This window comes from Microcebus murinus, chromosome 12, assembly GCF_040939455.1.
Source record: "Microcebus murinus isolate Inina chromosome 12, M.murinus_Inina_mat1.0, whole genome shotgun sequence".
NCBI lineage: Eukaryota > Metazoa > Chordata > Mammalia > Primates > Cheirogaleidae > Microcebus > Microcebus murinus.
This window is the reverse complement of record NC_134115.1, coordinates 93293903-93321588: the sequence shown is the minus strand read 5'-3', so window position 1 is coordinate 93321588 and position 27686 is coordinate 93293903. Positions and strand designations below refer to the sequence as shown.

General features: G+C 66.0%; 1 protein-coding gene across 5 annotated transcripts in view; it reads left to right on the top strand.

The window, feature by feature from the left end:
• The first annotated feature begins 3000 nt into the window (after positions 1 to 3000).
• LOC105880742 (coiled-coil domain-containing protein 187) overlaps positions 3001 to 27686 on the top strand; it is a 35974-nt gene continuing 11288 nt past the window's right edge. For 4 of the 5 annotated variants that reach the window (XR_012922160.1, XM_076009195.1, XM_076009196.1 and 1 more), the window contains exons 1-14: positions 3001 to 4502; positions 4853 to 5358; positions 9637 to 9738; positions 13923 to 14057; positions 14564 to 15828; positions 16334 to 16428; positions 18376 to 18932; positions 19278 to 19368; positions 20138 to 20275; positions 21216 to 21340; positions 24131 to 24213; positions 24521 to 24634; positions 26057 to 26469; positions 26585 to 26670. Coding sequence is in view for 4 of the 5 variants with exons in the window: in XM_076009195.1 (XP_075865310.1) it covers positions 4360 to 4502; positions 4853 to 5358; positions 9637 to 9738; positions 13923 to 14057; positions 14564 to 15828; positions 16334 to 16428; positions 18376 to 18932; positions 19278 to 19368; positions 20138 to 20275; positions 21216 to 21340; positions 24131 to 24213; positions 24521 to 24634; positions 26057 to 26469; positions 26585 to 26670 (3853 nt within the window). In the remaining variant the exon portion in view is untranslated. The remainder of the gene's footprint in view (positions 4503 to 4852; positions 5359 to 9636; positions 9739 to 13922; positions 14058 to 14563; positions 15829 to 16333; positions 16429 to 18375; positions 18933 to 19277; positions 19369 to 20137; positions 20276 to 21215; positions 21341 to 24130; positions 24214 to 24520; positions 24635 to 26056; positions 26470 to 26584; positions 26671 to 27686) is intronic. The other variant, XM_076009197.1, reaches the window with a different exon arrangement.

The window sequence follows — 27686 nt, the reverse complement described above, 5'->3', positions numbered from 1 at the left end:
TTATCTGCATGGTGTGTGTTGTGTATGTGCTGTGCATTGTGTATCGTGTTATGTGTATTGTGTTGTGTGTTATCGGTGTGGTTTATGTGTTATGTGTTATGTGTATTCTCTGTGTTATATGTTATGTGTTGTGTGTATTATGTTACACATGTTGTGTTATGTGTGTTCTGTGTTTTGTGTGTTCTGTGTATGGTGCGTGTTGTGTGGTATGAGTTGTATATTATATGTGATGTGTGTTATGTGCATTGTGTGTTATCTTTGTGGTTTGTGTGTTTTATGGTTATGTGTGTGATATGTTATATGTGCTATCTGTGTTTTTTGTGTTCTGTGTGTTCTGTGTTGTATTATGTGTGTTGTGTTGTGTGCTGTGTGTGGCGTGTGCTGTGTGTCATGTGTGTTGTGTGTTATTTGTGCCGTGCATTACGGGTGGTGTGTGCTGTGTGCTGTGTATAGCATGTGCTGTGTGTGTTGTGTCCCACAGGGGAGGCGTGTGCTGTGTATAGCATGCGCTGTGTGTTGTGTCCCACAGGGGAGGCGTGTGCTGTGTATAGCATGCGCTGTGTATGTTGTGTCCCACAGGGGAGGCGTGTGCTGTGTATAGCATGTGCTGTGTGTGTTGTGTCCCACAGGGGAGGCGTGTGCTTTCAGGTGTGCAGGGCCCACGGTGCCCAGGTGTGCTGGTCGTGTGTGTGCAAGGCGTCCCTGCAGGTGTGACCCGCCTGGGTCGGCCTCTGGGGGGGCGGCCAGTGCTCTGTCGGGAGCGCCACCCCTGCTGCCTTTCCTGGGCACCTGCTGCCGGTGGCCCCAGGGCGTGGCCGTGGGCAGGCGTGGCCGTGGGCAGGCGTGGCCGTGGGCAGGCGTGGCCGTGGGCAGCCGCAGCCTCTACCTGGCATGCGGGGCCGCTGCCTGGCGCCCAGGGCTGGGCTGAGGAGGGGCGGTCGGCCGCCATGCCGACGTCCAGGCCGTGCGTGCCCAGCAGCCGTTGCCGCGGCGCTCTGCGGCCCAACGCCAGCCCTGGGCCCAGCAGGCGGTGGGCGTGCCGGGCCCGCCTCCCCGTCACGAGCCTGCCCGGGCCTGCCCAGCGTTTGCTTTTCCAGCGTGAGGCGGTGAGAAGTAAACAGCGTCCCTAATTAGAGCAGGGCTGCTGCCAGCTCCAGAAGGAAGCCCCCACTCCCGCCACCAGCCACCCCCCGCAGCCAGACTGCAGCAGCGAGCGGCATATGCCAGGGCTGGAGCGCCAACGTGGCGGGCTGCGGGGGTGGCGGGCCGCCTCCCGTGGCCCCGATGCCGCGGTGAGCCGCCACCTGCAGGCTGCACCTGCGAGGTGTGTCGCAGAGCCGTGCAGCGGACGGGGCCTGGGTTCTGGCAGGGGATGAGGACAGAGGCCCCTCGTTGCCCAGCTTCCTTCTCACTCCGCACCCCGGCCGGGGCGAGCGCCTGGTACCCTGGGTCCTGACCCCAGAGCCCCGCCGGGCTCCCATCCTGCTCTCCCACGGAGCAGCGAGCTCCTGCGCAGGGGGGCTGTGCCATGCGCCCCTGTCGCCGTGGACTCCCGGTGTGTCTGGGGGGGGCACGGGCTCTCGACCGCTGTGCCTGCCGTCCGCTGTGCAGGGCAAGACGTGTGGCCGTCCTGGTGGCCTCTATCCCGGCCCCTTCCTGCCAAGAAGTGCCCCCCCCATGTGGCAGCTCCACCAGCGCTGGGGACCCCCGGTGGGGGCCGCTGTTCTTTCCCGGCCCCAGGGGCTGGGAGGCCGTGGAATTGGTCTGGTGTCCCCCACCTGGCCTTGCCGGGACCCTGGACACGTGACTTAGGCCGTGCCTCTCGCGCCCCATAAAGTGAAGTTGCAGCTGGACTTCTCTCCCAGGTGGTCAGAGGATGGGGCAAGAGAGAAAAGTCACCAGGTGCTTAGCAACGCCTAGCTCGCGGGGGGCTCTGTAAGTGCTCCCGTAGGGCAAGCGTCTGCATGCCAGCCCAGCAAGGCGACCTCCCAGCCCTGGGGGTCCCGGCCTTGTGGGGGGCAGGCGGGGACCTGGCAGGGAGGGCTGAGGGTGGGAGCAGCGCTGGGGCGCCAGTCACTCGGCCAGGGTGTTAGGGACCCTGCTCCCAGACAGGCAGGCTAGGGGTGCGGGCAGGAGCGTCCCAGGAGGGGGCCGCCCGTGCCCCAGGGAGCCAGGCGGGAGCACAGTGGACAGAGGTGGAGGGAGCTGAGAGGTCGCCGAGGGACCGGGAGCAGAGGTGCAGGGCTCCGGGTTGGCCCAGGTGCTGGGGACAAGAGCAGGCCAGGCCCTCGTGGGGACGCGCCCTGACCCGGGCTGTGGCCTCTGCCTGGTGGCTTCTCAGAGCTTTGCTGCTCCTGGCCATGCGGCTGCAGACCCAGCTCAAAGGCCCGCCTCCTGGCAGGGAGAGTCCGGGCCGGGCGGGGGTAGGACAGTGTGCAGGTCCCTGGCCGTGCCTGGGACTGACGTCAGCAGAGGGCCCGGGGCAGGGGGAGGACCCTGCCTTTGGGAGCCGGCGTGAGTCTCCTGTACGTCTGGAAGCCTCTCGGTGACCCGGCCAGCGGGGAAGGCGGGGGCTTGCTGGGCTGCGCCGTGGGGCAGGGAGGAGGGGAAGGGGGTTGGCCTGGTGGAGCAGCTCGCGGGGCGCCGTGGCGGCTCTGCTCGTGGGGTTTCACCCCCCGTTCACCAGGCATTTGTTTTCACAATTTTCCTTTTATAGACAGTGAAGCGTCTCATCCGGTGGCTCCGTGGTGTTTACGCGGCAGCTTCTTCCCGGAGGATCGGTCTCCAGCTGTCTGGGGGCGTCAGTGTAGTGCTTGGACTGTTTTCCTGCTGATGGGAAAAAGAACCGCCAGGCCGTCTGTTAGGAGGAGCTTCTTGGCACCCGGCTCCTCTCGGCTCCTGGGGAGCTCCTGGGGGCCTGGCGGGAAGGAGGGGCCGGCAGGAGGGCAGGGGCGGCCCTGGGGCTGCAGGGAGGGGCTTCTATTCTCCCACGGGCCGCAGAGGCTCTTCCTGTGCAGAGAGGCCGTGGGAATGGCAGGAGGCAGGAGGTCCGCTGGCACCGTGTTTCCCCGAAAGTAAGACAGGGTCTCATATTTATTTTTCCTCAAGTAGACACCCTAGGGCTTATTTTCAGGGGCTGTGTTATTTTCCCCTCAAGGCCTCAGCTCGCAGCACGCACAGGATGGCCGGGACCTGACAGGGGGAGCCGACCTTGTGGGTGGGGCTGCCCGCTCCTTTACGGTCACCTCTGGGATAGTCCCTGTCACGATGGGGCGGATGAGAAGGGCTGCTCGTCTTCTTTCCTCCTCCGAGACGAAATGCGTGGGTTGTGCAGATGCGCTGCGTAGCCACGCCCGTCACTAGGGCTTATTTTCAGGGTAGGGCTTCTATTGCACAAATGCTCAGACATCCTGCTAGGGCTTATTTTATGGGTAGGTCTTATTTTCGGGGAAACACGGTAGTTGTCTGGGTCCCGGGGTGGTTTCGGGGATATGATGGTCACCCCCACAGGTCCCCCAAGCTCCCTGTGCCACCCAGGGTGTAGCAGGCTGAGTCTCGTTGCAGGAGCATGCTCATCCCCTGCAGCAGGTGCTAGAAGGGTCCAGAAAGGCCTAAACCTTTCCAGGCCCCGGGGGGCCTTTCCTGCTCCCGTGGGGTTGGCTTTCCAGGGGCTGCTCTTTTGCAAACATCATCAAGACACACACAGGTGGGATCTGTCCCATTTCAGCCACACCAGGTGACGTCCCCAGAGGACTGGGTGAGCCCGGCCAGGTGGCTGTGGCAGAGCCGGGTGGTGCCGGCCGGGGCCCTTTGCCCCAGAGGTCCCGTCTGTCGGGGCCACCAGGTGGGGTCTGGGGCCTGGGGCTGGAGGCTGTGCCAGAATATCCCCACGTCCGGGCCTGGCCCTGCCAACCTGGACCTTGCCTGCCCCCAGCCCACACGGCGCCCACGCTGGCCCCGGCAGCACTGGGGTGGGTGCAGCTGGGGCCCAGCGGGAGCTGGAGGCCCAGGCCCTGTCGCTGAGTGACAGGGTGATTATGCTGTCACGGGCCCGCTGGAACTCTGCCTCCTGCACGGAGAGGCAGATCACTGGGGAGGCCCCCAGCCGTTGCCAGCCCAGTGCCCGGCAGCCCACTGTGCCCACCCAGTTTCAATGACCAACGTGAGGGTTTCCATCGTGGCCCAGGGGACCGGCACGGGCCGTCATCCGGAGCCGGGCAGCGGCCAGCCCGTCCCAAGCGGGGACGGAGGCCGGGCTGTGGACTTCGAGGCTGCCATGTGAAGGCACCACCAGACCCAGGGCAGGTGGTGACGGGGCTCGCCTGGCGCCTGCTCACCACCTCGGCCGGCCCTGTGGCCATGCCCACCCCGGTCCTGAGCCTGCTGCCCGCCTGCCTGGGGGCCGCACTCCAGCCATGCCCCAGAGGCAGCCAGCGGCAGGGCCCCTTCTCCCCCGGGGCCCCGAGGAGAGCAGTCGCCTGGAAGGCCGGCAGCAAGCCCAGGTAGCGCTGTGTGCCGGGCGAGTGTGTGGGCACAGCTGGCGGGGCCCGGCTGGCGGATGCCACGCCTTCTGCAGAGGAGCCAGGCTGTGGGGCAGGGTTCCCCGGGGATGGGGGCACTGCCCTGCCTGTGCTTTCAGGCAGGCACTCTGGCCTCCCCCAGACTCAGTTTCCCCGTCTATAAGGCAGGCTGGTCACCGTACCTACCTAAAAGGGCTGTGGCCGGCATTGGAGAGAATGTCCCGGCACGGTCCCTCTTCCTTCCCCGGCCGTGGGCGTTCTGAGCCACAAGAGCGGGAAGCAGCCCCGCGGGGCCTCCAGGCCTGACCGCACCTGTGCCGCTCTCTCCCCAGGGACGGCGGGCAGCGTCCACTTGCGGGGGAGGAAGACCTCATGGCTGCCCTGACGCGACCGGGGCCCTCCCAGCAGCCAGGCCCCCTCTGGGCGGCTCCCCAGGCGGCCCGCCCTGACCACGCCAAGGAGCCAGGCCCCCGGGGGGAGCTCCGCAGCCTGCCCATGTGGTCCACGGGACCGGAGGCCAGCGACGGGGACAGCTCGGTGTCATCGGGCCGCCTCTCGGGCTCCTCGGGGGGCCACAAGCCCTGCGAGCCTTCCCGAGGGCCCTGGCAGGAGAGGCCGCCCCAGGCGCGGCGGCCCCAGCGGCTGCCCAGGAGGAGCGACCCGCGGCTGGAGCGGCTGAAGGACAAGATCCGGGCGCAGGTGCACTGGCAGGGCAGCTGCGCCTCGCTGGACACCACGGAGCCGTCCAGCGCCTCCAGCTTCTGCAAAGCGCCCTCGAAGGCACTCAGGAGGAAGAGCCGCAAGGTGACAAACGCCCTTCCAGCCCCCCCGCACCCAGGTCAGTGGCAGCTTTGCTGGTGGGGGCGGGGGCGGCCGTGCTGGGTGCACGGGAGTACATGCGTGTGCGGCGGGCCCCCAAGGCGGGGATCAGAGGCCACCACGGGGGTTCAGGATGAGGATGATCTGGCGCGTCGGTGGGGACGGCTGGGAGCCGTGGAACGAGGCGGGTGGCTTGGGGGCCACGGAGGGCCTGCGGGTTGGCGAGAGGACCCCGGTCCCTGGCCTGGAGGGCTGCACGAGCGGTCAGCAGGCAAGCGGCAGGTTTGCGGGGACTCAGGTCGGGAGCGCCCTGAAAAGCCGGCAGGGACCCCAAGTCATATCTGCTTCCCTCCCGAGTGTCCTGGCCCTGGGGGGGCAGGCCCGGGGTGGCAACTTAAAAGGCTCCTGGGCCAGGTGCAGTCCCGGCACTCTGGTGGGCCGGGGTTGGGCGGCTGCCGCGAGCCGTGGTCCTGTCACTGCACCCCAGCTTGGGCCACAGGGCCAGACCCTGTCTCTCAGAAAACAAGGTTTCTAAATACCTGGACTGCTGGGGCAGAGGCAGAGACCTAGTCCCCTGTCCAGGAACTTCACTCTTCCCAAGGAGGCAGGGGAGGTGGTTTTTTTCCTCCTTTATTTATTTGTGAGATAACAACTTCTGCTTTTAAAAAAATCCTGGCAAAACAGCAGCATCAAATGCACCGGCAGCATTAAGCACGTTCACAGTGTTGTGCAGCTGCCGGCACCCTCCCTCTCTAGAACCTTCCGTCTCCCCAGCCTGATCCTGTTCCAGGAAGCACTGACTCCCCCAGCCCTGGCGCCCACGGTCCCACCTCCTGTCTCTGGGCACCTCCCGTGAGTGGCATCACACAGGCCTGTCCTCTGTGGCCGTTTCTACGGCAGAATGGGTTTGGGGAAAGTACGGGTGAGCGCAGAGAGTGAGTGGTTTCCCGTGCCCCCTCCCCTCGAGTCGCCCCTGCTGACACTTCACGTCGTCCCTTCTCTTTGCAAAAGTGGGCTCTGACGTGTGTTGTTACCCGCTTTCCCGAGCTGCATGGTCCAAACCACAGAGCCCGCTCGCCACGGGTGTGGTGATACCGCCATCCAGATGAGACGCCCGGCTGAGCGAGTCGCTGGTCGGGGTGGTCCCCCGGGTGCACCCAGGTGGGGATGTTGGGCGGATCTGCTATCTATCTATCTATCTATCTATCTATCTATCTATCTATCTATTTATTTCAAGACAGAGTCTCACTTTGTTGCCCAGGCTAGAGTGAGTGCCGTGGCGTCAGCCTAGGTCACACCAACCTCAGACTCCTGGGCTCAAGCGATCCTCCTGCCTCAGCCTCCCGAGTAGCTGGGAATACAGGCATGTGCCACCATGCCCAGCTAATTTTTTCTTTTTCTTTTTCTTTTCTTTTTTTTTTTTTTTTGAGACAGAGTCTCACTTTGTTGCCCAGGCTAGAGCGAGTGCCGTGGCGTCAACCTAGCTCACAGCAACCTCAAACTCCTGGGCTCAAGCGATCCTCCTGCCTCAGTCTCCCGAATAGCTGGGACTACAGGCATGCGCTACCACGCCCGGCTAATTTTTTCTATATCTATTAGTTGGCCAATTAATTTCTTTCTATTTTTAGTAGAAACAGGTCTCACTCTTGCTCAGGCTGGTTTCGAACTCCTGCCCTCGAGCAATCCGCCCGCCTCAGCCTCCCAGAGTGCTAGGATTACAGGAGTGAGCCACCTCGCCCGGCCCACATTTGCTATTTAGAGGCCTTTGAGTGCTGCCGAACTGGGACTTTTTCCTGGAAATTCTTCCTGGAGTCTCTGCCCGCACCGCCCCTCCATCCACTCAGCTCCAGGCTCCGGCATCCCGGGTGCGGCTGAGCGCAGAGTTGAAGACAAGGTGTCCCCCCAGCGGGGACCAAAGCCTTCCAGGATCTCCCAGCACCAGGTGTCGGGTGGGCGGTCCTGTGTCGGCCGTCCTGGTGCACCAGGCTGGATCTGGATGCTCAGGCCGAGGTGTGGACGGCACATGCTGAGCCCCACTCCTAAACGAGGACACTGAGGGTCAGAGAGGACCTTACTGGAAAGGGGCCGAGTGGGGATTTGGAGCCAGCCGCTGTCCTCAGGAGCCTGTGTTCTCACCTTCTGCCTCCCCGCTGGGTGCTGGTGGCGGGGAAGGAATCCAGGCAGGCCTCAAGGGCAGGGAGCTGGGCAGGGCGTCTCCCTGCTGAGAGTTCTGCCAAGATGGGCAAGGTCTTCCCTGCCCGGTCCCACCCAGCTGCAGATGCCCTGCCTTGCCTGGGCACTGTGGAAGGGTCAGCCTCGGGTCTGCAGACTTCCTGGGCGGGGCAGGGGCCCAGGGCACCCCAGGTTTTGCTCGCACCTTCATTTGTCGGATGGCAAGGGGAGGATGTTGAGTGGCGGGAGCCGTCTGGCATGGGGAGACTATGCATTTGGCTTGGGCAGGCGCAATCTGTTGCAGGGCGAGGGACAGGTGGACGGGTCTGTCTCGGCAGTCCAGAGAGACAAGATCTCCTGTGAGATTTTGGAGGCCCTCGATGGCGGGGAGGGGGCTTGGGAGCAGAGGAGTTTCCAGGGCTGCCCCGGCGCCCGGGGATTCTGGTTCTCAGAGAGTGGAGCAGGGGGAAGAGTGTGGCTCTCCTTGGGGGGTGCATGAGGGGCGAGTCAGGCCCATGGGCCTGTCCAGGGAGCAATCATCGTCCACCCAGGGGCAGGCGGGGTGGAGGGCAAAGGTCATGCTCCAGTGGGGGGCCGCGCTGGGCAGCAGCCACAGGCATGCGTTTGGGCGTGTCGTACCCGTGCGACGAGTGTGCCAGGTGCAGACGCTGGCAGGGACGGGGCCTGGCCGACTGACAGCCAGGCAGACCCCACCCAGCCCCACTCTGGCCTGCCCCACACCCACAGCTGCTCCCCACCGTGGCAGCCCCCGCCGTCCCCGATCCACTGTGCTTCCCGGCGAGTGCTCCCGAGTCTCCCCTCCTCTTCCCAGGAGGACCCCCGTGGCGTCAGCTCGTCACTGTCCCTGCCCCGGGGAGGCTGCCAGCGTCCATCAGTCAAGTTTAGGGCCCTGCGATTGGTCACCCAGGGACTTCAGCTGCAGGCCCATGGTCGCTGGCTCTTGGCAGTCTCCCGGTCTTCATGCTCCTAGTTTCAGAACCTTCCAGAAGCAGGACGTGGCATTGAGCACATCCACGCTGTGCAGCCATCACCACCCTCCTGTCCAGAACGTTCTGTCTCCCCCGCCTGCCGCTGTCCCCACGAAGCACTGACTCCCTCCCCACCCCCACCCCACCCTGCACCCACCTTTTTCCCCCATCCCTACGGGTCCGATGGCTCCAGGGACCCCGTAAGTGGCATCGTTTGGGAGCGCCAGGGCCTCCTGCTGGCAGAGTTGGGACCCGGGTAACCGAGTGACCAGCCAAAGCCTGGGCTGAGTGCCTTCTGGAGGCCTGGAGACCCCTGGGGGCCAGAGCCCTCTTCCACGCACCCGGCCCGGGGGACGCCCACGGGACACGGCGGGCGCAGCCCCCCTCGCGCCACGCAGCTTGCTGTCTGGTTGGCTCTTTGGTGCTTTCCGGACGCAGCCCCTCCCCCGCAGCGCACAGGGACCAGGAGGTCAATCAGCCCAGGAGAGGTGACCAGGAGCTTCGGGGAGCCAGTCCACTCGGTTGGCCGCTGTGCTGGCTGCAGGACTTCGGGGAAACTCTGCCCCTCTCGGGCATCTCTGTTTCCCCCCTCTTTTTCAGCCAGAGGGGGGACCTCACAGTGCCAAGCCCCCCCCCCCACACTCAGCCCTGGCTCCTCCTCCCCCGGCCTGAGTGACGTTCAGTGTGGCCGGCCCCACGCCGTGGGCTCGCTCAGACCTGGTCTCCTTCAGTCATTCATTCACTCAGCAAACAGTGGTGGCACCCGAGGCCCAGGCCTCAAGCTGGGTGTTGGGACGTGGAGGCGGGAGGCTGGGCCTGGAGCGGTGGCCACCAGCACCCGGGAGGGAACCTGTGTGCCAGGAAGGAGGGGTGGCGTGCTCGGCCCCTGGAGAGGGGTCCCCAGTGGCTGTCGTCCCCCAGGCAGCACGGGGGGGGGGGGAATGCAACAGGCGTGGCTCCCTGGTCCCTGCACCCAGCTGCCCACCCCGGCACCAGGGGGCGGGGCCAGGGGGCAGGGCCAGGAGCGGGGCCGCGAGTGGCACTGCTCCACGGGCAGCGTGTGTAGCTGCGTGGCAGGTGCCTTGTGGTGTCCCAACACTCACCTTCCCGCCTTCCCTTCCCGCCTCTCTCCTCAGCCGAAGCACTAAGGGGAAAAGCCAAAAGGGTCACAAACAGCTCTAGCAAAAGGCAGAAGGCCCCCAAGTTGCCCACCTCCCGAAGAGCTGCCAAAGACAAAGGTAAGGGCAGCTCGCTGTGGCCCTGGCCGGGCTGGGGACAGGTTGATGGTCTCAGCTCCCTAGGTGGGCAGATGGCTCCGTTGCTGGTGCCGGGCCGGCCAGCTGCCAGCGGCCACCTGGACCGCTGCGTGCACGGGGGCCTGGCCTGGGTGTCAGCGTCAGTGTCCCGGGCAACCGGCAACCTTGGCCACCGCTGGGGCAGCGGGTGGCTCCTTCCTGGGCGGAGGGGTGTCCCTGGCGACAAAGTGAGAGTCCACCCGCCGCCAGGTGCTGTTAGCTGTCCTTTCGACTGGGCGAGGCTGTAAGGACAGGAGGCCGTCCGGCCGCATTGCCACCCATGCTGGCAGCTGGCCGCTCCTCAGAGCGTCCACAGGTGTTTGGCAGGGCCGGCGTGCGGTGGCAGCACTGGGGCCTGGCTGAGCGAGGCGTGTGCTTTCCATTAGGTGGTGTCACTAGGTGGTGTCACTAGGCGTGGTGTCGCTAGGCGTGGTGTTGCTAGGTGGTGTCACTAGGTGGTGTCACTAGGCAAGCCATTGAGCCGCTGGTCGAGGGAGCGAGGTGGCCTGTCCAGCCTGGGCAGGGACAAGCCCACAGCATCTACTTTCACCAGAGCATGTGGGGGCAGGAAAAGGCCCCGGGTGGCTCCTGCTCTGTGCAGCAGCTTTGGGGACTCGGAGCGGTCACCCGGGGCTGCAAGTCAGCTGGCATTTGCGTGGCGATTAATTTCATAGACGTGTCCCCGAGAGTTGTATTGAGTGTCCTGTCGGTCGTGAGCCGGCGGTCACAGAGGAGTCTCTGACTCAGGCGTGTCCTCCCTAAGGACCTGGCAGGCTTGCCGAGACTCCGCTGCCCAGCCTGGCTGCAGGTTTGGGGCCAGTGGGACAGGCCCGGGCTGGGCCATCCACCCCAGGCAAGGGCTGGCTGGGGCCACGGGCAAAGATGGGATGGAGGCGGCGGAATCCCTCCGGACCTGTCCTTTGGCTCGTCTTCCAGGTCAGGGTGGGGCTGCTCAGCGCCCGAGGTGGGTGCCACACGCTCCGTGGGCTTTATTTAGCTCACGGATGCCCACAGCTCCCCGAGGCAGGCGGTGTGCTCCCATTCCGCAGATGGGGAAACTGAGGCTGGGGAGGTGGAACAGCCTGCCCCTGGCCGCACAGGCAGCGCCGGGGCTGGGCCTTGCCCTTGGGCTCCAGGCCTGTGCTCCTGACCTGAGAGCCCGGCCGTGTGTACCTGGCACCACACCTGGGCACCGTGTCAAGGCCCACCTTCCCGGCCTGGGTTCTGGGACACCCACACCATGGGGTTTAGGGGACACCACCAAGAGCCCCCCAGGCGGGGAGGACAGTACCGACTGGGCTGTCAGCGCTGTGGGACCCCTAATCTAAGCGTGGGCAGCAGGGGTAGCCAGGGCGCAGTGTGGGAGCTGCCCCTGTGACGCTCCATGACTCAGTTTCCCCACACTGCCTGCGACCTCAGCCCCGGGACCGTGGGGTAGGCAGTGGCTGGTGTGCGTTTCGCCCGCACCAACGCCCGTCACTGCCCGGCACCGTCAGACTGCCCTGCCTGGGGCAGAGCAGCGGTGCCCGCGGGGAGGAACCAGGGCCTGCCTCCTCTGCGGGCTCTCGGGGACTCACGTGGGGCGGGGCTCGGCAGGGCCGCCTGGCTGGGGTCAGACGTGTGTTTTCAGCTGGGCCAGGGGTGATGCAGGAAGAAAAACCCACACTGGGACCCAAGGGGGAGGGACGCCGGGAGGTACAAGGAAGGTTCCGGAAGGCCCCTGCGAACACATAAAATACGACGATTTTCTGCATGGCCGTCTCCTCCCTCCCCCAGGCTCTCGGTTTGTTTTATTTTAATGTCCTGCTTGAAAAATGACCTGCTTTCTGCCTGACACGGGGTCAGAGGCCGTGCCAGGGGCCACATTCATCATCTAACCGCCGCGTCACCCTGGCGGTGTCCACCATCCGTCCCTGTCACGCGGAAGTCACAGCTGCGCTAAGGAGAGATGAGTTTGGGTTCAGAGGTCAGAGCCGCCGGACTTGGGAATTGGATGAATTAGAAATTTGCTGTAGTTAACAAAAAATTAAGTCGCAATGGTTATAAAATATTCATCCATCCGGGCCGGAGGAAAATGAAGCCCGATATTTAATTTCGGATCATACCACCCCGCTTTGCATTTTTTATCATAGATTAGGCTGCCCCGGACCCTGACAGGGCACTTGGGGACTTCATCCGTTTCCGCAGATTAAAAATCCCCTCGTAAAAGAATTAATTGCCATTAAACCGCTCAGCGGGAGGAAAAATGTGCCCATCAGGACCCATCCATCGACCGAGGCCCCTGTGGCGGGCTAATGAGGAGGCTGAGTGGCGGGTGATGGGGGCCGGCGTGGGCAGGCCCTGCCAGGGGCCCCGGGAGGGACGGGGCCAGTTCTGCGTGGGGGAACAGCTACAGGGCTAGGACGGGGCCCTTGCTGTGGACCCGACCCCACCGGGCCTGCCCCCTGCCCAGGCCCACCCCGAGCCCACCCACCCCTGAGCCCCCTGGCCTCAGCTCTGGCCTTCGACTCCATCCCAAGCCTGTGCTCCTGTAATCCCAGTGACTGCTCTCTGCCTGTTTTACACATGGGGAAACTGAGCCGCGGGGACCTGACTGCCCCAGGCCCATAGCTGATGAGAGGCAGAGCCAGACTTTAACCCCAGTCTGGGGTTTCTGAGACCACACTCTTAACCTTTGGGTGGGGGTGGCCTTGGGGATCCTGTCCCAGAGTGGGCGTGGCCTTGGAGCCCTGTCCGAAAGTGGGCGTGGCCTGGGAGAGCATGGCCCTGGGAGCCTGTCCTGCAGGGGGCGTGGCCCGTAAGGGGGTACCTTGGGTGATAGCCCAAAGTGGGTGTGGCCATGTGGGTGTGGCCTTGGGGTTCCAGTCTTAAAGTGGGCGTGGCCACAGGCATGGCCTTGGGACCCTATCCTGGTAGGCATGGCCTTACAGTCCTGTCCCAGGAGACTTGGGGCCAGCGTGGTTCAGGGGTGCACTCTGCGTGGCCCATTCCCCCTCTGGAGAGAGCTTCAGGCTTGCGGCTGGCCTGGTGGCGGGGTCAGGGCAGTGTGAGGAGGGTGCTGAGCCTGGGGGCATGCTAGGGAGGTGCCCGGTTCAGTCTGGGGCCTGCCCCGGTGGTCAGCTCCCTGGACAGTCCCTTCCCCAGCGCTCTCACTTGCAGAAATCGAGGGCACGTCCTGGCTGAGGCTGCGTGGCCGTCTTGCTCCCACATAGTGGGAGCCACACAGCGGCTCCGCCCTGGGCTGGCCCCAGGAAGGTGCATGGGAGGGGCCGGGGCCCGTGGCAGGGGGTCCCGGCCATGCAGAGCCAGCTGGACCTGGTGCGGCACTTGTGTGTGCGTGTGTGTGCGTGTGTTCGTGTATGTGCGCGCACATATGTGAGCTGGAGGCCGGCCTCTGCTTCCCGCCTTTGCTGAGGCCCTTGTGGACAGGTTTGTCACGACGGCGGGGCCAGTATTGGCATTTGGCGGGTGTAATCTAACCTGGGATTATGAAGTAAAACCGTGATAAATGGTGTTTATTATGTGACGGCGTTTATTAAAGAACGCTCATTTGTGCTTGGGGGGTGCCGGATCGTTCATTTCCGCAACGTCCGGACCCCTTGTCCTGCCAGCCTGGGAGTCTTCATCGATCCCACCGCTGTCGGCAGCAGCCGACTCTCTCCAGCTTAAAAACAGATTAATTTCCCCGGGCTCGGCGCACGCGCGCAACGCCGGCACGGCCTCCTACCCCACGCTGAGCCCTGCGTGTGCGGTGGCTGCAGGGCTGCTGGCCCATCACTCTAGTGCTGTTGCCGCGGCCAGCACTTCCTGCGCGTGTGCTGCGCCTGGCCTGTGAAGAGCGCTTTGCGGACGAAGCTGGAGGGGCAGCGTTCATTACCCTCGGCTTACTGAAGAAGAGCCTGCGGGTCAGAGAAGCCGCTTGTTCGCCGTCACCCTGAGATTCAGCCTTGCCCCAGGCTGGCCGGGGCAGAGAGTCCGGCTCCGCCCCGCAGGGGCCTGGACAGGAGGGGTTCCACCCTGGTCCCTCCAGGAGCGTGGGACGTGGTCTCCCAGGGCTGTGTGCAACCACCCACCTCCCCGTCTGGGCCAGCGTACCCCGCTGTGCCCGTGTGTTTTCTCTGTTTAAGATTCCGAGCCGGTCGGTGTTTACGGCTGGAGAAAAGGACAAGCCCTGGTGAGGATGCTGCTGGGGCCCCCCCCCGCCCTCCCCAGGCCCCAGAGCCAGGCGCGCTCCAGAGACCCGGCCCTCGCTGTGGAATTAGGTACCTCGTGCCTCTGCCAGGGCCCGTCCTGCTTGGCTGTGGCTCCTGGGGGTGGGCACAAGGGGAGGAAGCACCCGGGCCCCCACGCCAGCGGGAAGGAGGGGTGTTGGCGCCTCTCCCGGCAGCCTGCCGGGCACCCTCCACACCAGCCACCAGCAGCGACCTGGGAAATCAGTGTTTTTAAAGCCTAAGAAGAGGGTTTCTGTCGCCATGAGGCTCCCAGGTCAGCTGCTGGGGCAGGGCATGACACTAGGCTTTCTCCATGGGAGCGTGCAGGAAGGGGCTGGCAGGGCCCCCCTTCCATACATGCTCCGTTGGCGAGTGTCCAGATCGGGGGCTCCATGCCAGGTGCCCGGCACGGCCTGGCCGCCCAGACGCAGCACCTGCCCTCAGAGGGCCTCTGGCCACCGCCCGGGCCACCCCTCTGGGAGCAGGAGCTGGCTTTCCTCCCAGCTCTTCCCTTGCGGCTGGCAGCTCCTGATGCCCTGTGACTGCTGTTTTTGCAGGGGACAGCAGGAAAGTTGCAGCCATGAAGGGCTCACCTGTCCGTGCCCGGCCGCCCTGCCCTGTGTCTGCCAGGCCGGCGGCGTTTGACAACACGCCCAGCCTGTCCTCCTTCGACCAGCCAGCGACGATCCACACTGCCATGGCCATCCTGCGGGACCTGCGCCGGCAAATCCAGGCCGGGCTGGAGCTGGCCCAGGGCCCCAAGGGATGGAGGAAGTCGAGGCTGCAGGACGGGGCAGGGAGGACGGGGCAGGGTCCCCGGGGTGCCCCGGGGGCACAGAGCTCCTCCTACAAGAGTACCGGGGCCTCGGCAGAGGGGACGTCCTCCTCTTTAGTGAGGTCTTCGAGCTTCCACGCCTGGCAGCCCTGGAGCACCTCGGCCAGGTGGAAGTCCCGTCCGCAGAGGGCCTGGGCAGCCCAAGGACAGGACTCCTCCTTCCAGAGACCTGAGAGCCCCCCTGACAGGTGGGATCACCTCTCTCAGCGGCCCTGGAGTGCCTCTGCCGCGCAGGCCTCCCGTCCGCAGAGGGCCTGGGCGGCCCGAGGACAGGACCCCTCCTTCCAGAGGCCCGGGAGCCCCCCTGAGCGGCTGGGCTCCTCCTCTCTGCGGCCCCGCAGCACCTCGACCAGGCAGGTCTCCGGTCCGCAGAGGGCCTGGGCGGCCCAAGGACGCTGTGCCACCTTCCAGAGGCCCGGGAGCCGCCCTGAGAAGCTGAGCCCCTCGCCCCAGAGGCCCTGGAGCTCCTTGGCCGGGCGGGCCTGTCCGCAGAGGACCTGGGCAGCTTGTGAAGACCGTGAGGCCCCTGCCCCCAGGCCGAGGAGCCCTCTGGAAAGGCCGAAGTCCCCCACCCGGTGGCCCTGGAGCAGCTCCTGGGAGCAGAGGGCCGGAGCCCCGAGCTCGGGCGGAGGCTCCGTCTCCCCCGCCCTGGGAGCCAGGCCCGCCTGGCAGGGGCCCTCGCGGAGCCTCCCGCAGAACCCGCCAGGGAGGAAGGACAGGTCACCCAGCCCGAGGCCCCGGGGGCTCCCGGGACACCAGCACAGCTCCGAGTCCCTGCAGGAGTTCATGCGCCAGAAGGCGCAGGCGCGGCGGCGGCAGGCCCTGGAGGAGAAGGCCTCCGAGGCGCAGGCGCAGGGGCAGCGGCAGCAGAGGCTGCGGGAGGTGTACCGGAAGCAGCGGGAGGCCGTCCTCGGCAGGGCCATCCCCATGGTGTCCCAGACCTCCCCCACCATCGTGACCTTTGTCCCCAGATCCACGCAGTCTGGGGTACGTGCCGGGGTGGGTGCAGGTGGGTGCTCAGCTCTGGGTTAGGCCCCTGGCTACTGCCCGCCACCCCGGGCGCCCGCTGGCAGTGGGTGGAGGGAGGGTGTGGCCGGGGGCGGGGGCTGGGACGGGCCCGGGTCCAGGTGGCCTTGCAGCCCAGGCCTGTTGGAAAGGCATGCGTCACCAGGCGCTTCCCCTGGGGGCCCCCAGCGAGGGGCACAGGAGGACCTTTGCCCTGGGGATGTTCCTGCAGAGCTTGCTTCCCTTTGGCTGTGCCCAAGCCGTCCCTGAACACCTGCCACCCTGGGTGCCCCGGTGCCCCGGAGGGGACCCTATTAGCTCTGTCACAGCCGCTGAAGCAGGGACCCCCCCATTCCCTGCAAGGCCCTGAGGAGTCAGCCTGAGACCCCTGGTGGAGGCCAGGGCCCAGCTCCGAGGCTGAAGGATGGGGCTCTGGGGTCTTCTGGCACTGGGGGAGGGGGTCCTGACTGCACCTCCCCTACTTTAGGGCCCGGAGGCCCCTGGGAGCCGGGAGTCACCAGGGCTGGAGTGGAGCAAGGTGACGTCCGGCGTGGTGCTGGGGGACCAGGAGGCCCCGGACAGGTGGGTGTGAGGGGCGGGGGCTGCACTGCCGGGAGCAGGGTGGGGGCGGGGCCAGGGCAGCACATTCTGGGGTTCCCCCCCCCCGCCACCCCACAATGGTGCCCCACAGGTGATCTGATCTGGATCTGCCTGTTCCTGACCTTTTACATAAGTGGGGTCAGAGGTCGGGCCTGTCTTCCTTGCGGAGCGTACGTGTGGGAATTCCGCTTCCTTTACGGCCGGATAGCGTCCTGCTCTGAGGACAGACTGCGTTTTGTCCATGCGCTCGCATGTTGATGGACACGGCTTGCTCCCGCTGTCGGCAGCTCGGGTAACGCTGCTGTGGGCGTGGCTGCCCTGCCCTTGCGGGGACGCCTGTCTCTCTGTCTCCCGGGTAGGTGCCTGGGGGTGGCACGGCCAGGCCGTGTGGCAGCCCCACGCGTGACGCAGGGAGGCACTTCCGGACCGTCTTCCCCGCAGCCGCGGCATTTCACGCCTCCCGGCCATGCGTGAGAGTTCCGGGGGCTCCGCATCCTTGCCAACACGTTCCCGTTTCTCTTCTCTGTTTCCATCTTGTCGTGTTTCCACTGCTGTGTGTTCTAACCGAACAGGCCCCTCCCCTGGAAGCGCCGAGGCATGGGGGGTCTGCAGACCTCCCATCTCCACGTTGCTGGGGAGTCAGCGTGGGCCTCGAGAGGGGCCCCTGTTCCCAGCTCTCTCTCCCGCCGGGAAGGGCTCCAGGGGTGCCACGGCGGGCCCCAGCCCAGTGGCAGCCCCTCAGTCACCGGGCCCCATTCCCACCACCTGCCTCGAAGCTGGGGGCCTGGGCGGGCGGGGAGCTGGCTGGGGGGCCGGAGTGGGGGCTTCCTCGGTGCATCTTTGGCAGCTGGTGCTGGGGGAGGGGCTGCAGCTTGACCCCCCGCCCCCAGGGGCTCAGCTCCCAGGGCCTTTGCAGGACACCCCTTTACCGGCCCCCGGCTCCTCTCTTTGGTCCCTGTTGTTTCATTCTGCCTTGAAAGTGCTTGTCCCAGGACGGCAGCCGGAGACTCCGGTCTGCATTTGTGCGCCCCCAGTGAGCCCAGACGGTGGGTCACGCGTGTGCGGCTAAGGGATCGCCCACACTCCCAGCACACCCTGCACCCCACCCAGGCTGAGGCCACCCACAGCCCCCAGGCAGCCCCAGCCGGCTCCTCGGCCCAGCAGCGGCCGGGGTCTGTCCCCATGGTCCCCAGAGGCTGCGGGTCCCTCTCTCACCTCATCGTGCCCCTCCACAGCGGCGCTAAGACACGCCGTAACTCAACGTCTACCGCCTTCACCATTCTCAGCCGCACCGGTCGTGGCGCTAAGCACATTTGCAGCACTGTGCGGCCATCACCACCATCCCCTCCGGAACCTTCCCATCTTCCCACACTGACGCTGTCCCCATGAAACACCGACTCCCCGTCCCCTCCTCAGCCCAGGCACCCCCCGTTCTGCCTCGTGTCTCTGTGGATGTGTCGCCTCCGGGGGCCTCCCGTGAGCAGAATCTCACGGGATGGGCCTTTCTGTCCGGCTCGTCCCGCGTGGCGTGGGGGAGCGTGAGTCGGTGCTCCCCTGGTGGGCTCTGAGGCTGCCGCCTCGGTTGGCCCATGTGGACCAGGCTGCCAGGAAGCCGGGTGCACAGATAGCTCTCCGGGTCCCTGCTGCGGTCCATCTGGGACCCAGAAGTGGGACTGCCAGCTCGAGTGACAATTCTGTCTTTAACTCCCTGTGGACCTGCCAGGCGGTTCCCTGCCACCCAGCCCACGCTTGCTCCCCGTTCCTGACGGCGGCTGCATGTGTCCTGCCGTGCAGATGCGGTGGCACTCCTGGTCCCCGTGGGCACAGCCACCGGGGCTGTCACAGATGCCACCACAGAGCTCATCCCCGTGCACGCGTGCTGTGCACACGCCGCCAGGACTGAGCCGGCGCACGCTTCTCTCCCTGCAGCTTCTGCCTGTGTTTGAACAGAGCCTGCAGCCACGCTGCGGCCCTGAAGCCGAAGAGAGGCCCCCAGGACCGCCGGGACGCCGGAGCCCCTCTGCCGCTGCCGCCAGCCTCCTCCTCCTCCGGCAACCTGCAGCTCCGGGACCTGCCCCGGGGGCTGTGCATCTACCTGGACCCCCAGGAGGCCGAGCACCTCGGCATGCCCGGGCCCCTGAACATCGAGCACAAGCAGGCGCGGCTGCAGGCCCTGGAGACCACGGCCAACGTCCTCAAGCGGCGGGTTGACAGCCTCACCGCCAAGCTGCATGGGCCCGAGGTGCTGGACGCCGTCCCAGACCTGGCCTTGGACCTGTGGCCCTCGCACCCCAGCTCCGAGCCTGCTGCCCCCATGCTTGCCGCGCCAGCCCGCTCTGGAACCCTGGTGCCCAGCGGGGGCAGAGGGGCGCTCCAGGACTGGGTGGACATGCAGCTCCGGCCCCTTCTGTCCCCCACCTACCTCCTGGACGGGGAGACGCCGCAGAGGGAGCACCCGACGGCCCGCGCCAAGGGGAAGCTGGCAGGTGGGGCTGGCACCCAGGCCACGGACGACCTGCGGCCGAGGGGCCCCGTGGGCTGGAGCAACAAGGACCCCATTTCCCTGTGCTCTGGGTTTACTCTTCGGAAAGGGGCATATGAGAACAACAGCGTGGGAACTGTCCGGGGCGTCTCAGGGTGACACGTGCTGGCCCTCTCTGCCAGCCCTGTCCTCACTGCCTAGTCCTCTGGCCGGAGGGGCCTGAGGCTGCCCCCGCGCCAGCCGCTGCCCTGCCCTGCCTCCCGCAGAGGGGCCGTGTCCGGCCCAGCTCAGATGCTCCTGCGGTGGGTCTGGCTCCTTCCCTCCTGCCAGCTCTGCCCTTCCCCCAAAGGTTTCACGAAGGAGCCACGAGAGGAGGAGCAGGACACCAGGCTGCAGAGGAGCGTGACCCCCCTCCAGGCCCTCGGCACCCTTTCGGGGAGGTGAGCCGCGCGCTCCCCTCGGGCTCTGGCTGCGCCCTGAGCCCTCCGGGACTGACTGACGGACGACCCCCCCCCCCCCCCGGGCATCTCCCTCCCGTGCTGGCGGGGGCTGAGGGCAGGGCTCTGGGTGTAGCCGGGCAGCGTCACAGCTCTCGGGCCAGCCGGGCGGGGGAAGCCACATGGCGGCAGTGGCTCTCGGACAGGCTGTGAGCCGTGGACCACAACCTGAGCTCCCTGCTGCGGGGTGACGAGCCCCCAGAACACCTTTCCCGGCAAATACTCCTCGCCCGGCTCTGCACCCTGGGACACGCTGGCGTCTGTCTCCATGGCTGCTGGCAGGCTGTGCAGGGGACGCCGACTCTGGCGGTCCCCTGCCCGTCCAGGCCCTGCGGCCCCATCTGACCTGGGTGGCAGTGGAGCCAGGAAGTCTCGCCCACGGGGGGGCTCTGCAGGCGGACACCGAGTCAGGTGCTTGCCGCATAGGTCGGTCAGCGCTAAAGAGCTGCCGCCTTGCGGTGTCTGAGCTCCACTTAGCAGCTGCCGTAGCGCAGGACTGGTGAACGTGCTCGGGGTTCCTCCCCTGAAAAACTCCCCTCCGAAGCCCCCAAATATCCCTCCACCCCATCACCTGCACGGCCTGGCTTCCCCTTCCTCGCCCAGGCCTCCCCGGGGCCAGCAGCCCCTCCTGGTCCCCACCCCCGCCAGCCCGCCCTCCCGGGGCCCTGAGCGAGCTTGCGACGCAGGGCCTCTCTCGCCTCCCTGTCCTCAGACTGAAGCACCCAGGGCGGGAGCCCCAGGAAGCCAAGGGACCCCGGCTCGCAAACCCAGAAGCTGGGGGAGGCGGTGTCCGGAGGAGAGGCCGGCGGCGGTCTAGAAGCCCGGCCTCTGCCCGGCGCAGTGAGAGCAGGTGTGGAGCAAGGGCGGCGGTGGGGACTGCGGTCGGGGCGCCGTCACTCTCAGAAGCCACGCAGGGGGCTGCTTCTCTGATGCCGAAGTTTCCCCACGGCTGGGGAGAGGGAGCCTGACATGCCCCCTTCCGCTGGGACACGTCCCCAGCCCGAAGCCGCCCTGCCGGCCCCAGAAACCCCATCACCCTTCTCTCCTGAAGCCCCCGTGACCTCAGGGGATAGGGGTCTGGGCACCTGTGTCAGGTCCTAGGGGTGCCAGATACCACCACCACCCCCATCCCGCCCTCCAACCTGCCCTCTGCCCAGGCTCAGGCCGGTCAGGTGGAGCTGCGTTGTCCTGGCCAGGAGGGGGCGGCACCGGCCTGGCCGTGTCCTTCTCTGCCCACACCCCTCCCCCAGCCCTTGAGAGAGGGGGGCGGGGCGAGCTCCGTGCCCAGGCTCCCAGGTGGACCAGTCGGATCCGCCCACAGGACCAGACCCTGGCACGGAGGTCTCGGTGTCCTGGTGCAGCCCGCAGGGCAGAGGGCATGGCCTGGGGGTGGGTGGGGGGGGTGTCCCACAGCAGTGTCCCGCCTGGGGCCTTGCACTGGCTGTGTCCCCCGCCCCTCCAGCCCCGTGCAGGCTGCAGAGACACAGCAAGAGGTGTGTGCCCAGCAAGGATGCAGCTCCTAGAGACGGGGACCAGGGAGCAGCTCCAAGCCTTGCTGGGCACTCCCAGGGCCTGGGGGGTGGCGGTGCCCACAAGGGTCCAGGAGCCACCTGCTCACCGCTGCCCTGCTGGCCCCTGGGGCCTGCTTGTGGGTCTCAGGCTGCTTCAGGCCACGGGAGGCCAGACTCCTGCCGAGCGTGGGGGCTGCCCTGCACCCGCCCCAGATCTCCCCGCCCCCTGCCTCCTCCACGTGCCGCCTCTGCTCATGCGTGTGCCCGTGTGTCTCCCAGCTCACCCGGGGCGCCAGCCACACCGGACCCTGCCTGGAGCTCCCTGCGGCCGGAGGAGCTGCCAGAGAAGCTGCCGTCGACCAGAGGGGCCGGCCCCGCAAAGCCCTGGCCCCCCCGGAGCTGCGGTAAGGGCGAGCCTGCAGGCAGGCCCTGGGCTGGCTGGTCGGGGGGCCTGGGAGGTCCGCCGGGGACCCCCCAACCGCGTAGCGCTCCAGCTCAGCCCTGCAGGGTGGACAAGTCCCCTGGCACGTGGGCACCACCCACACGTCCGCATTAAAGTTTTTTGGAGGCTTTTGGGACCCGCTGCCTGCTCCTTGCTCTTCCTGCGCCTGTCTCGATGGGTGTTGGCCGGACGAGGGCCAATGCGCTCGTTTTAGGAACAGCTGCACTTCCCGTGCCGCCACGCGCGGCTCAAGCTACCGCACAGGACGTGTCCTTCCTGTCCTGTCAGCCCAGGACGCTGTCTTTGCTTTGGCCACTTCGGTACCTTTGTGTCTGGGCTACAGCTGAGGACTCTCGGCTGTGGGGGAGCCCACCGCCTGCCACTCACGGTGGCCCAGAGAATGCTGAGGCCCAGCCTCATGCTGGCAGCGGCGTGTGGGCTGCACTGCGGAGTCCTGCTGCCCAGCGTGGGGTCGGGGAGGGCGGCTGCAGTGGCAGGAGCGGGTGCTGCCTCCGGGGAGGCGTGGGACCCATGGGCTGTTTTGTCATCGTTTGTGCATTGAGTTTCTCAGAAGAACAGCTCTGAGCTTGAGGGTGCAGCCCACTCACGGCTGGCCGCGGAAGAGGCGGGCGGGCAGGCGCGAGGGTTCAGAGTGAACCTGGTTCCCCAGCCTGGAGCAGCCGCGGGTACAGCCTGCACCCTCCTTAGGGGCTCGGCTAGTGGCTGAGAGGCCTGGGGGCAGTTAGCAGAGCGCCAGGCTTTCTGCTGCACGGGCAGCGGGCATCTGGGGGACTCGGAGCGGGCAGTGGCAGTCCTGGGCTCAGCCCCCCGCTGGCCTGGGTTCCCATCTCGCTCCTCCTTGGCCAGATGCCACCTGGAGGACCTCCTCAGGGGCCAGCTCAGCAGCACCCTCCTAAACACGGAGACCAGAGCTGTCCAGTGGAAACTCCTGACTCACACATGTAGAGCACACCTCCCGGAGCACTTTCTGAGATGAGGACAATGTTCCCGCTTCTGGGCTGTGCAGTGCGGTAGCCACCAGCTCCATGTGGCTGCCCAGCCCTTAACAGTGGCCAGTGTGGCTTGAGAGTGTAGTTTTGTCTCTGTGGTGGTTGTTTGTTGTTTATAAAGCCTGCAGCACCCGGTACTGCCAGGTACTAACCAGCCGATAGTGCTAACTAGGTGCTAACCAGCCCATCGGGGTGCTAACCAGCCCCAGCCCCACTTAGGCGCGCCCGTCCGGGGTGGGCGGCTGCAGACGGAAGTGTGGAGTTTTGTGCTGTAAACTTGCTCTGAGTTTAAACGGAAACAAGTGTGGCCGCCGGCCACCGTGCGGGACGGCCGGGCTCCAGCTCTCAGACTCATGCCTCCCCCGAGGCAGGGTCCTGCCAGCCTCGTTCTGGTTTGAGGCCCGGTTCCCTGGGACCCAGCCCCACGACTGAGAACACACCTTGTCCCCACTGTCATTGTCGGCCGCAGTAACAGCAGCCGCCACGCGTTGAGCATTTATTAATCGCCACAGCTGCCAGGCACCGTGGGGTGGGGGGTGGTGCTGGGATCTTGGGGCTCCTTGCTGCTGTCATCGGAGGAACTGGGGTGCGCACCTGGGAAACCCTGTGGTCTCTGGGGGCCGCCAGCCACTTGGCTAGCCAGGGCCGAGCCCGGCTCAAGGACAGCTCACTTCCTGCTGGGTCACGGCTCAGGGACATGCAGCCCAGGTCCTGCCTGGTGACGTGGCTGGAGATGACCAGGACTCCCCTCCCCCCCACCTCGTCTCCAGGCCCACAGCTGGGACATCTGCAGGGTCCTCGGGCCCCTGAACCTCCCAGTGCCTCTCTCAAGGCCCCTGAACAAAAGCAATGGCTGGGTTTCTTTCCCTTCCTTTGCAAAGCAATTTCAGCTCAGAACCGAGGCTTGCACTGTGCCGCTCTGATCTGGGGGTGTGTCATTCCCCGGGCAGCGGAGCCAGGAGGGAGCCGATGTCCTGCCCCGCGGTGCTCCCCAAGACCAGGCGGGGACGGGCGGGGAACGGGCGCTCAGACTGCCCCCCCACATGGGCGGGAGCACCCCGCATGCAGGCAGAGCTGGGTTCCTGGGGACCGCCAAGGGGAGAAAGGAGACCCCCCGCTGCCCCTGGGCACTCCGCAATCCAAGGGAGAGGCGGAGGTTCCTCACTCATGTTCTGGAACAACCCAGAAGTTCTGAGAACCCTGGGACTCGCGCCTCCGTTTGTGCCCATGCACAACCACCCCTCGCCGCCGCCCTGGTTGTCGGTGATGGCGACAGCGGCCGCCGCTGAGCCCTCAGCAGACCGTGTCCTCGGACCCTCACGCGGGACAGGAGCCCAGGTCCCCACAGAGGCTCTGACTGCCTAGGGGTTTGTCCAAGGTCACCCCCGAGTGTGTGATGGAGCCGAGACCAGGGCCCAGGTGTGTCTGGTGGCAGAGCCCGAGCCCTGGGCCCCGGTGGCGCCCACAGCCCCGGTCGTTGGCCCTGGAAGGGGTCATGGCCGGGGTCAGGCCGAGAGAACCTGGGGGGGGGGCGAGGTGACTCCCAGTTCTCCCGGGACATGGCGAGGGGCAGGGGCTCTTCTTGACGTGATTGTCGGCAGCCAGCGCAGCACCAGGCCGCCTGCACTCCTGGGCTCTGTGCCTCAGTTTCCTTGCAGGCCGAGAGGCTGTGTTCACCCGCCGTGGGGCGCTGGGGAGGCCAGGGAGCTCGCAGGGCTCAGCTGCCCCCCGTGGCTCTGCAGGTCGGCAGGAGCCCAGAGACCTGTGCGCCAGCCGCCTGGCCGACATCCAGCGCAAGTCCCTGAGCTTCCTCAAGTCACTGAAGGTACGCCGGGCCGGTGACACAGAGCCCCCTTAGGCCTCTTCGGTTTGGGGGGAGCTGGGAGCGGCCCTTGCCCCCCTGAGGCTGCGTGGACAGAACTGTGGGATTTGGAAACGGGAGGGGGTGTGCAGGTGGGGGAGGCAGCGTCGCCCCGGGCACCCGCCCCGCCCCGGCTGGATGGGGAGCCCCCGCAGGACAGCAAGCCGGGCCGGCTCAGGGTGGGCCCCTGCCTGGTCGCGGTCCGCCGGGGTGGCCCCTCTCTGGCCGGGGCGCCGGCGGGCGGGGAGGCTGAGCTGGGGCTCTCGCGCAGCTGGCCCAGCAGACGCAGGGGCAGGCGCTGGCGTTTCTGCAGCAGCGGGCGGAGCAGGAGGCCTTGGAGACGCAGATGGCGCTGAACAGGATGCTCCTCCGACACCAGCTGCAGGTCAGCGGCCGGGCAGGCTGCCCCGCTCCCACCCTCGGTGCCGGACTCGGGGCGGCGGGGGGCGCTCGCAGACCAGCCTGGGAGGGGACTGCGGGCCCGGCCCTTGCCAAAGACCAGCGAGCCAGAGGCCGGCATAGCAGGATCATTCTAGAACCTCGCTCGGAAGCAGAGTTCGGAGGAGAAACAGGACGTTTTGGCCACGCGTGTCCTGGGGGCCCCTGCCCGGGACCAGAGCCGGGTCCCGGGCCTGTGGGGCGTCTGGGCCAGGGGTGCCCACAGCCCCAGGTTGCTCCCAAGCCTGCCTGTGCCCAGCCTTCCTGGTGACTGGCGTCACTGAGCCCCGTCAGAGAGGCAGTCTCGCCAGTGGGCAGCCCAGCGCCTGCCCCCAGGGGAGGGCGGTGCCAGGCCTGGCGGCAGGAACCCCACCAGCAGGGCACGGACCTGGCGAGGGCGGGGTGTGCGCGGCCCTTGGAAAGCGGCAGTTTCTTCTCTGTGTCTTTGGCCGCGGGACTGCTGGGGGCACTGCTGGGGGGACGCACACTCACAGTACACGCTGGGGACGCTCCCGGGTGAGGGAACTGGAGGAAATGTGTGCACGTGCAGATGTATGTACATGTATGCACATGTGGGGGGTGCACGTGTGGGTGTATGTATACACGTGTACGTATGTGTGGGGGCATGTGCAGGTGTATGTATATGTGTGTGTGCACGTGGGACACTGCAGATGTGTACACGTGTGTGGGAGTATGGGGCATGTGTGGGTATGGGGCATGTGTGGGTGTGTGTACATGCGTGTGCAGGTATGGAGCATGTGTGGGTGTGCACGTGTGTGCGGGTTTGGGGCATATGTGTGCATGTGTGTGTGGGTATGGGGCATGTGTGTGTGCATGTGTGTGTGGGTATGGGGCGTGTGTGCACGTGTGTGCGGGTATGGGGCATGTGTGGGTGTGTGTGCACGTGTGTGCGGGTATGGGGCATATATGGGTGTGTGTACATGTGTGTGCGGGTATGGGGCATGTGTGTGTGCATATGTGTGGGGTATGGGGCATGTGTGGGTGTGTGCATGTGTGTGGGTATGGGGCATGTGTGGGTGTGTGTACACGTGTGTGGGGCACTATGGATGTGTGTGCATGTGTGCGTGTGTGGGGACATGTGCGGGTGTGTATACATGTGTGCATGCATGTGTGGGGCATGTGCATGTGTGTACACGAGCGCGGGGCATGTGTGGGTGTATGTACACACATGTGGAGGCATGTTTATAGACACCCTCAGACCCGCAGTGACACCGCCACACCTGGCCCTCCCTCTCTCCCCTTCTCCCTCCTGCTCCCTCTCGTCCGCACCTCTGCTGCCCTCCAGGGCCCCAGCCCCCGCCCTGCACCTGCTGGGTGGCTGCAGCCTGAGCTGGGGTTTCCCTCCCAGGTGTCCTCTGCACCGCTGGCCCCAGGCCGTGCCCCCTCCCAGCCCTGGGGCTCCAGCCCTGGCCTCCCCGCGTGTCTGCCAGGCACCTGCCACCGTGCCCGGCCCTGCGGCCTCCAGTCGGCCCCACTTGGAAGATGGACAAACGAGGCCCTGGGGTTGGAGACCTGCCCGAGACCGGACTCCTCCTGGGGACCCCGGCCTGGCGCGGCTGGCCCAACCCAGCACCCTCAGGTGGTGGAGCCACCCTGCGCCCCGCCCGCAGCACACGCCCCCTCCCTGTGCTCGCAGCGGCTGATGCAGAAACACTCGGCCCAGGCCAGGCAGGAAATGGCTTCGACGCCGGAGCGGCTGCCGAGCCGTGGGGACCCAGCGCCGAGGACGAGCTCTCCCAGGACCGTGGCGGCCAGACCCTGGTGAGGCCCGGGGCTGAACATAGAAGAGGGTGGAGGGAACCGAGCACGGGCCACAGGTGTGGCGCTGCTGGCCCTGCTGGCGCCGTACCCAGTGCCTTCTCTCACCCGGTGGCAGGTCACACCCACCCCTGGGCACAGACGCCGCTGTATCCTCGCCCAGGGAAGGACGGGCGAGTGTGGCCGGCACGCCAGCCCCTGCAGGTGAGAACGTCCCCAAGTCCCCCGCCTCCCTGTGCCGGCGGCTGGCTCGTGGCCCCAGTGTGGTCGCCGCACCTCAAGGCTCCCGACTGATGGCTGTCTCTGGCTTAATCTCCTCGTGGCCGTAGAACGTGTGTGTGATTCCAGTCATGCTCAGACTCGGGTTTTGGCCGGAGTGTGGCCCGTGTTGGTGGACGTTCCGCGAGAGAACCCGTGTTCTGCCGCGGGGGGCGGTGCTCTGGGGCGTCGACTAGGCCGTGCTGTCGGCTCCACGACGGCCGGCGGGGCCCCTGCCTGCTGCTCCCTCCCTGCTGACGCCGGGCGTGGCAATGCCGCCTGTAACCTGGAGAACCTGAGTTCCCCTGCGGTTCTGTTCGTGTTGGCTTCGTGCGTCTGGCAGCTCGGGCATTAGGCACATAAACACCCGGATCATGATGGGCTCTCCATGAACTGGCCCCTTGGTGCGGAATAACCCTCGTTATCCCGGGAACGGTCGAGTTTGTGTGATATTGAAAGAGCCACACCAGCTTTCCTTGAACTAGTGTCACGCGGTGTCTCCTTTCCCATCCTTTTATTTTTAACGTATTTGCCCCTCTGTATTTCCAGTGTGTTTCTTTTTTCTTTTTTGTGACAAGAGTCTCACCCTGTTGCCACTTGGGTAGAGTGCAGCGGCGTCATCATAGCTCACTGCAGCCTCGAACTCCTGGGTTCAAGTGGATCCTCCCGCCTCGGCCTCCCAGAGTGCTGGGATCACAGGCGTGAGCCACGGCGCCCGGCCTTAAGGGCATTTCTTATAGGCAGCACATTGTTGGATCTTGCTTTTAAAAAAATTCAGCCTGGCAGCCTCTGCCTTTGAACTGGGGGCTCACACCACGCACATTGCGCGTGACCGCTGATGGGGTTGGGGGGTTTTTGGGTCTTTTCCTTGTTTCGCTCCGCCTGTCCTTTATTTTCTTATTCTGCTGCTTAGTGTCTGCCCCCTTTTGGATTAAAACGTAGTTTTTGGATTCTGCTTTCTC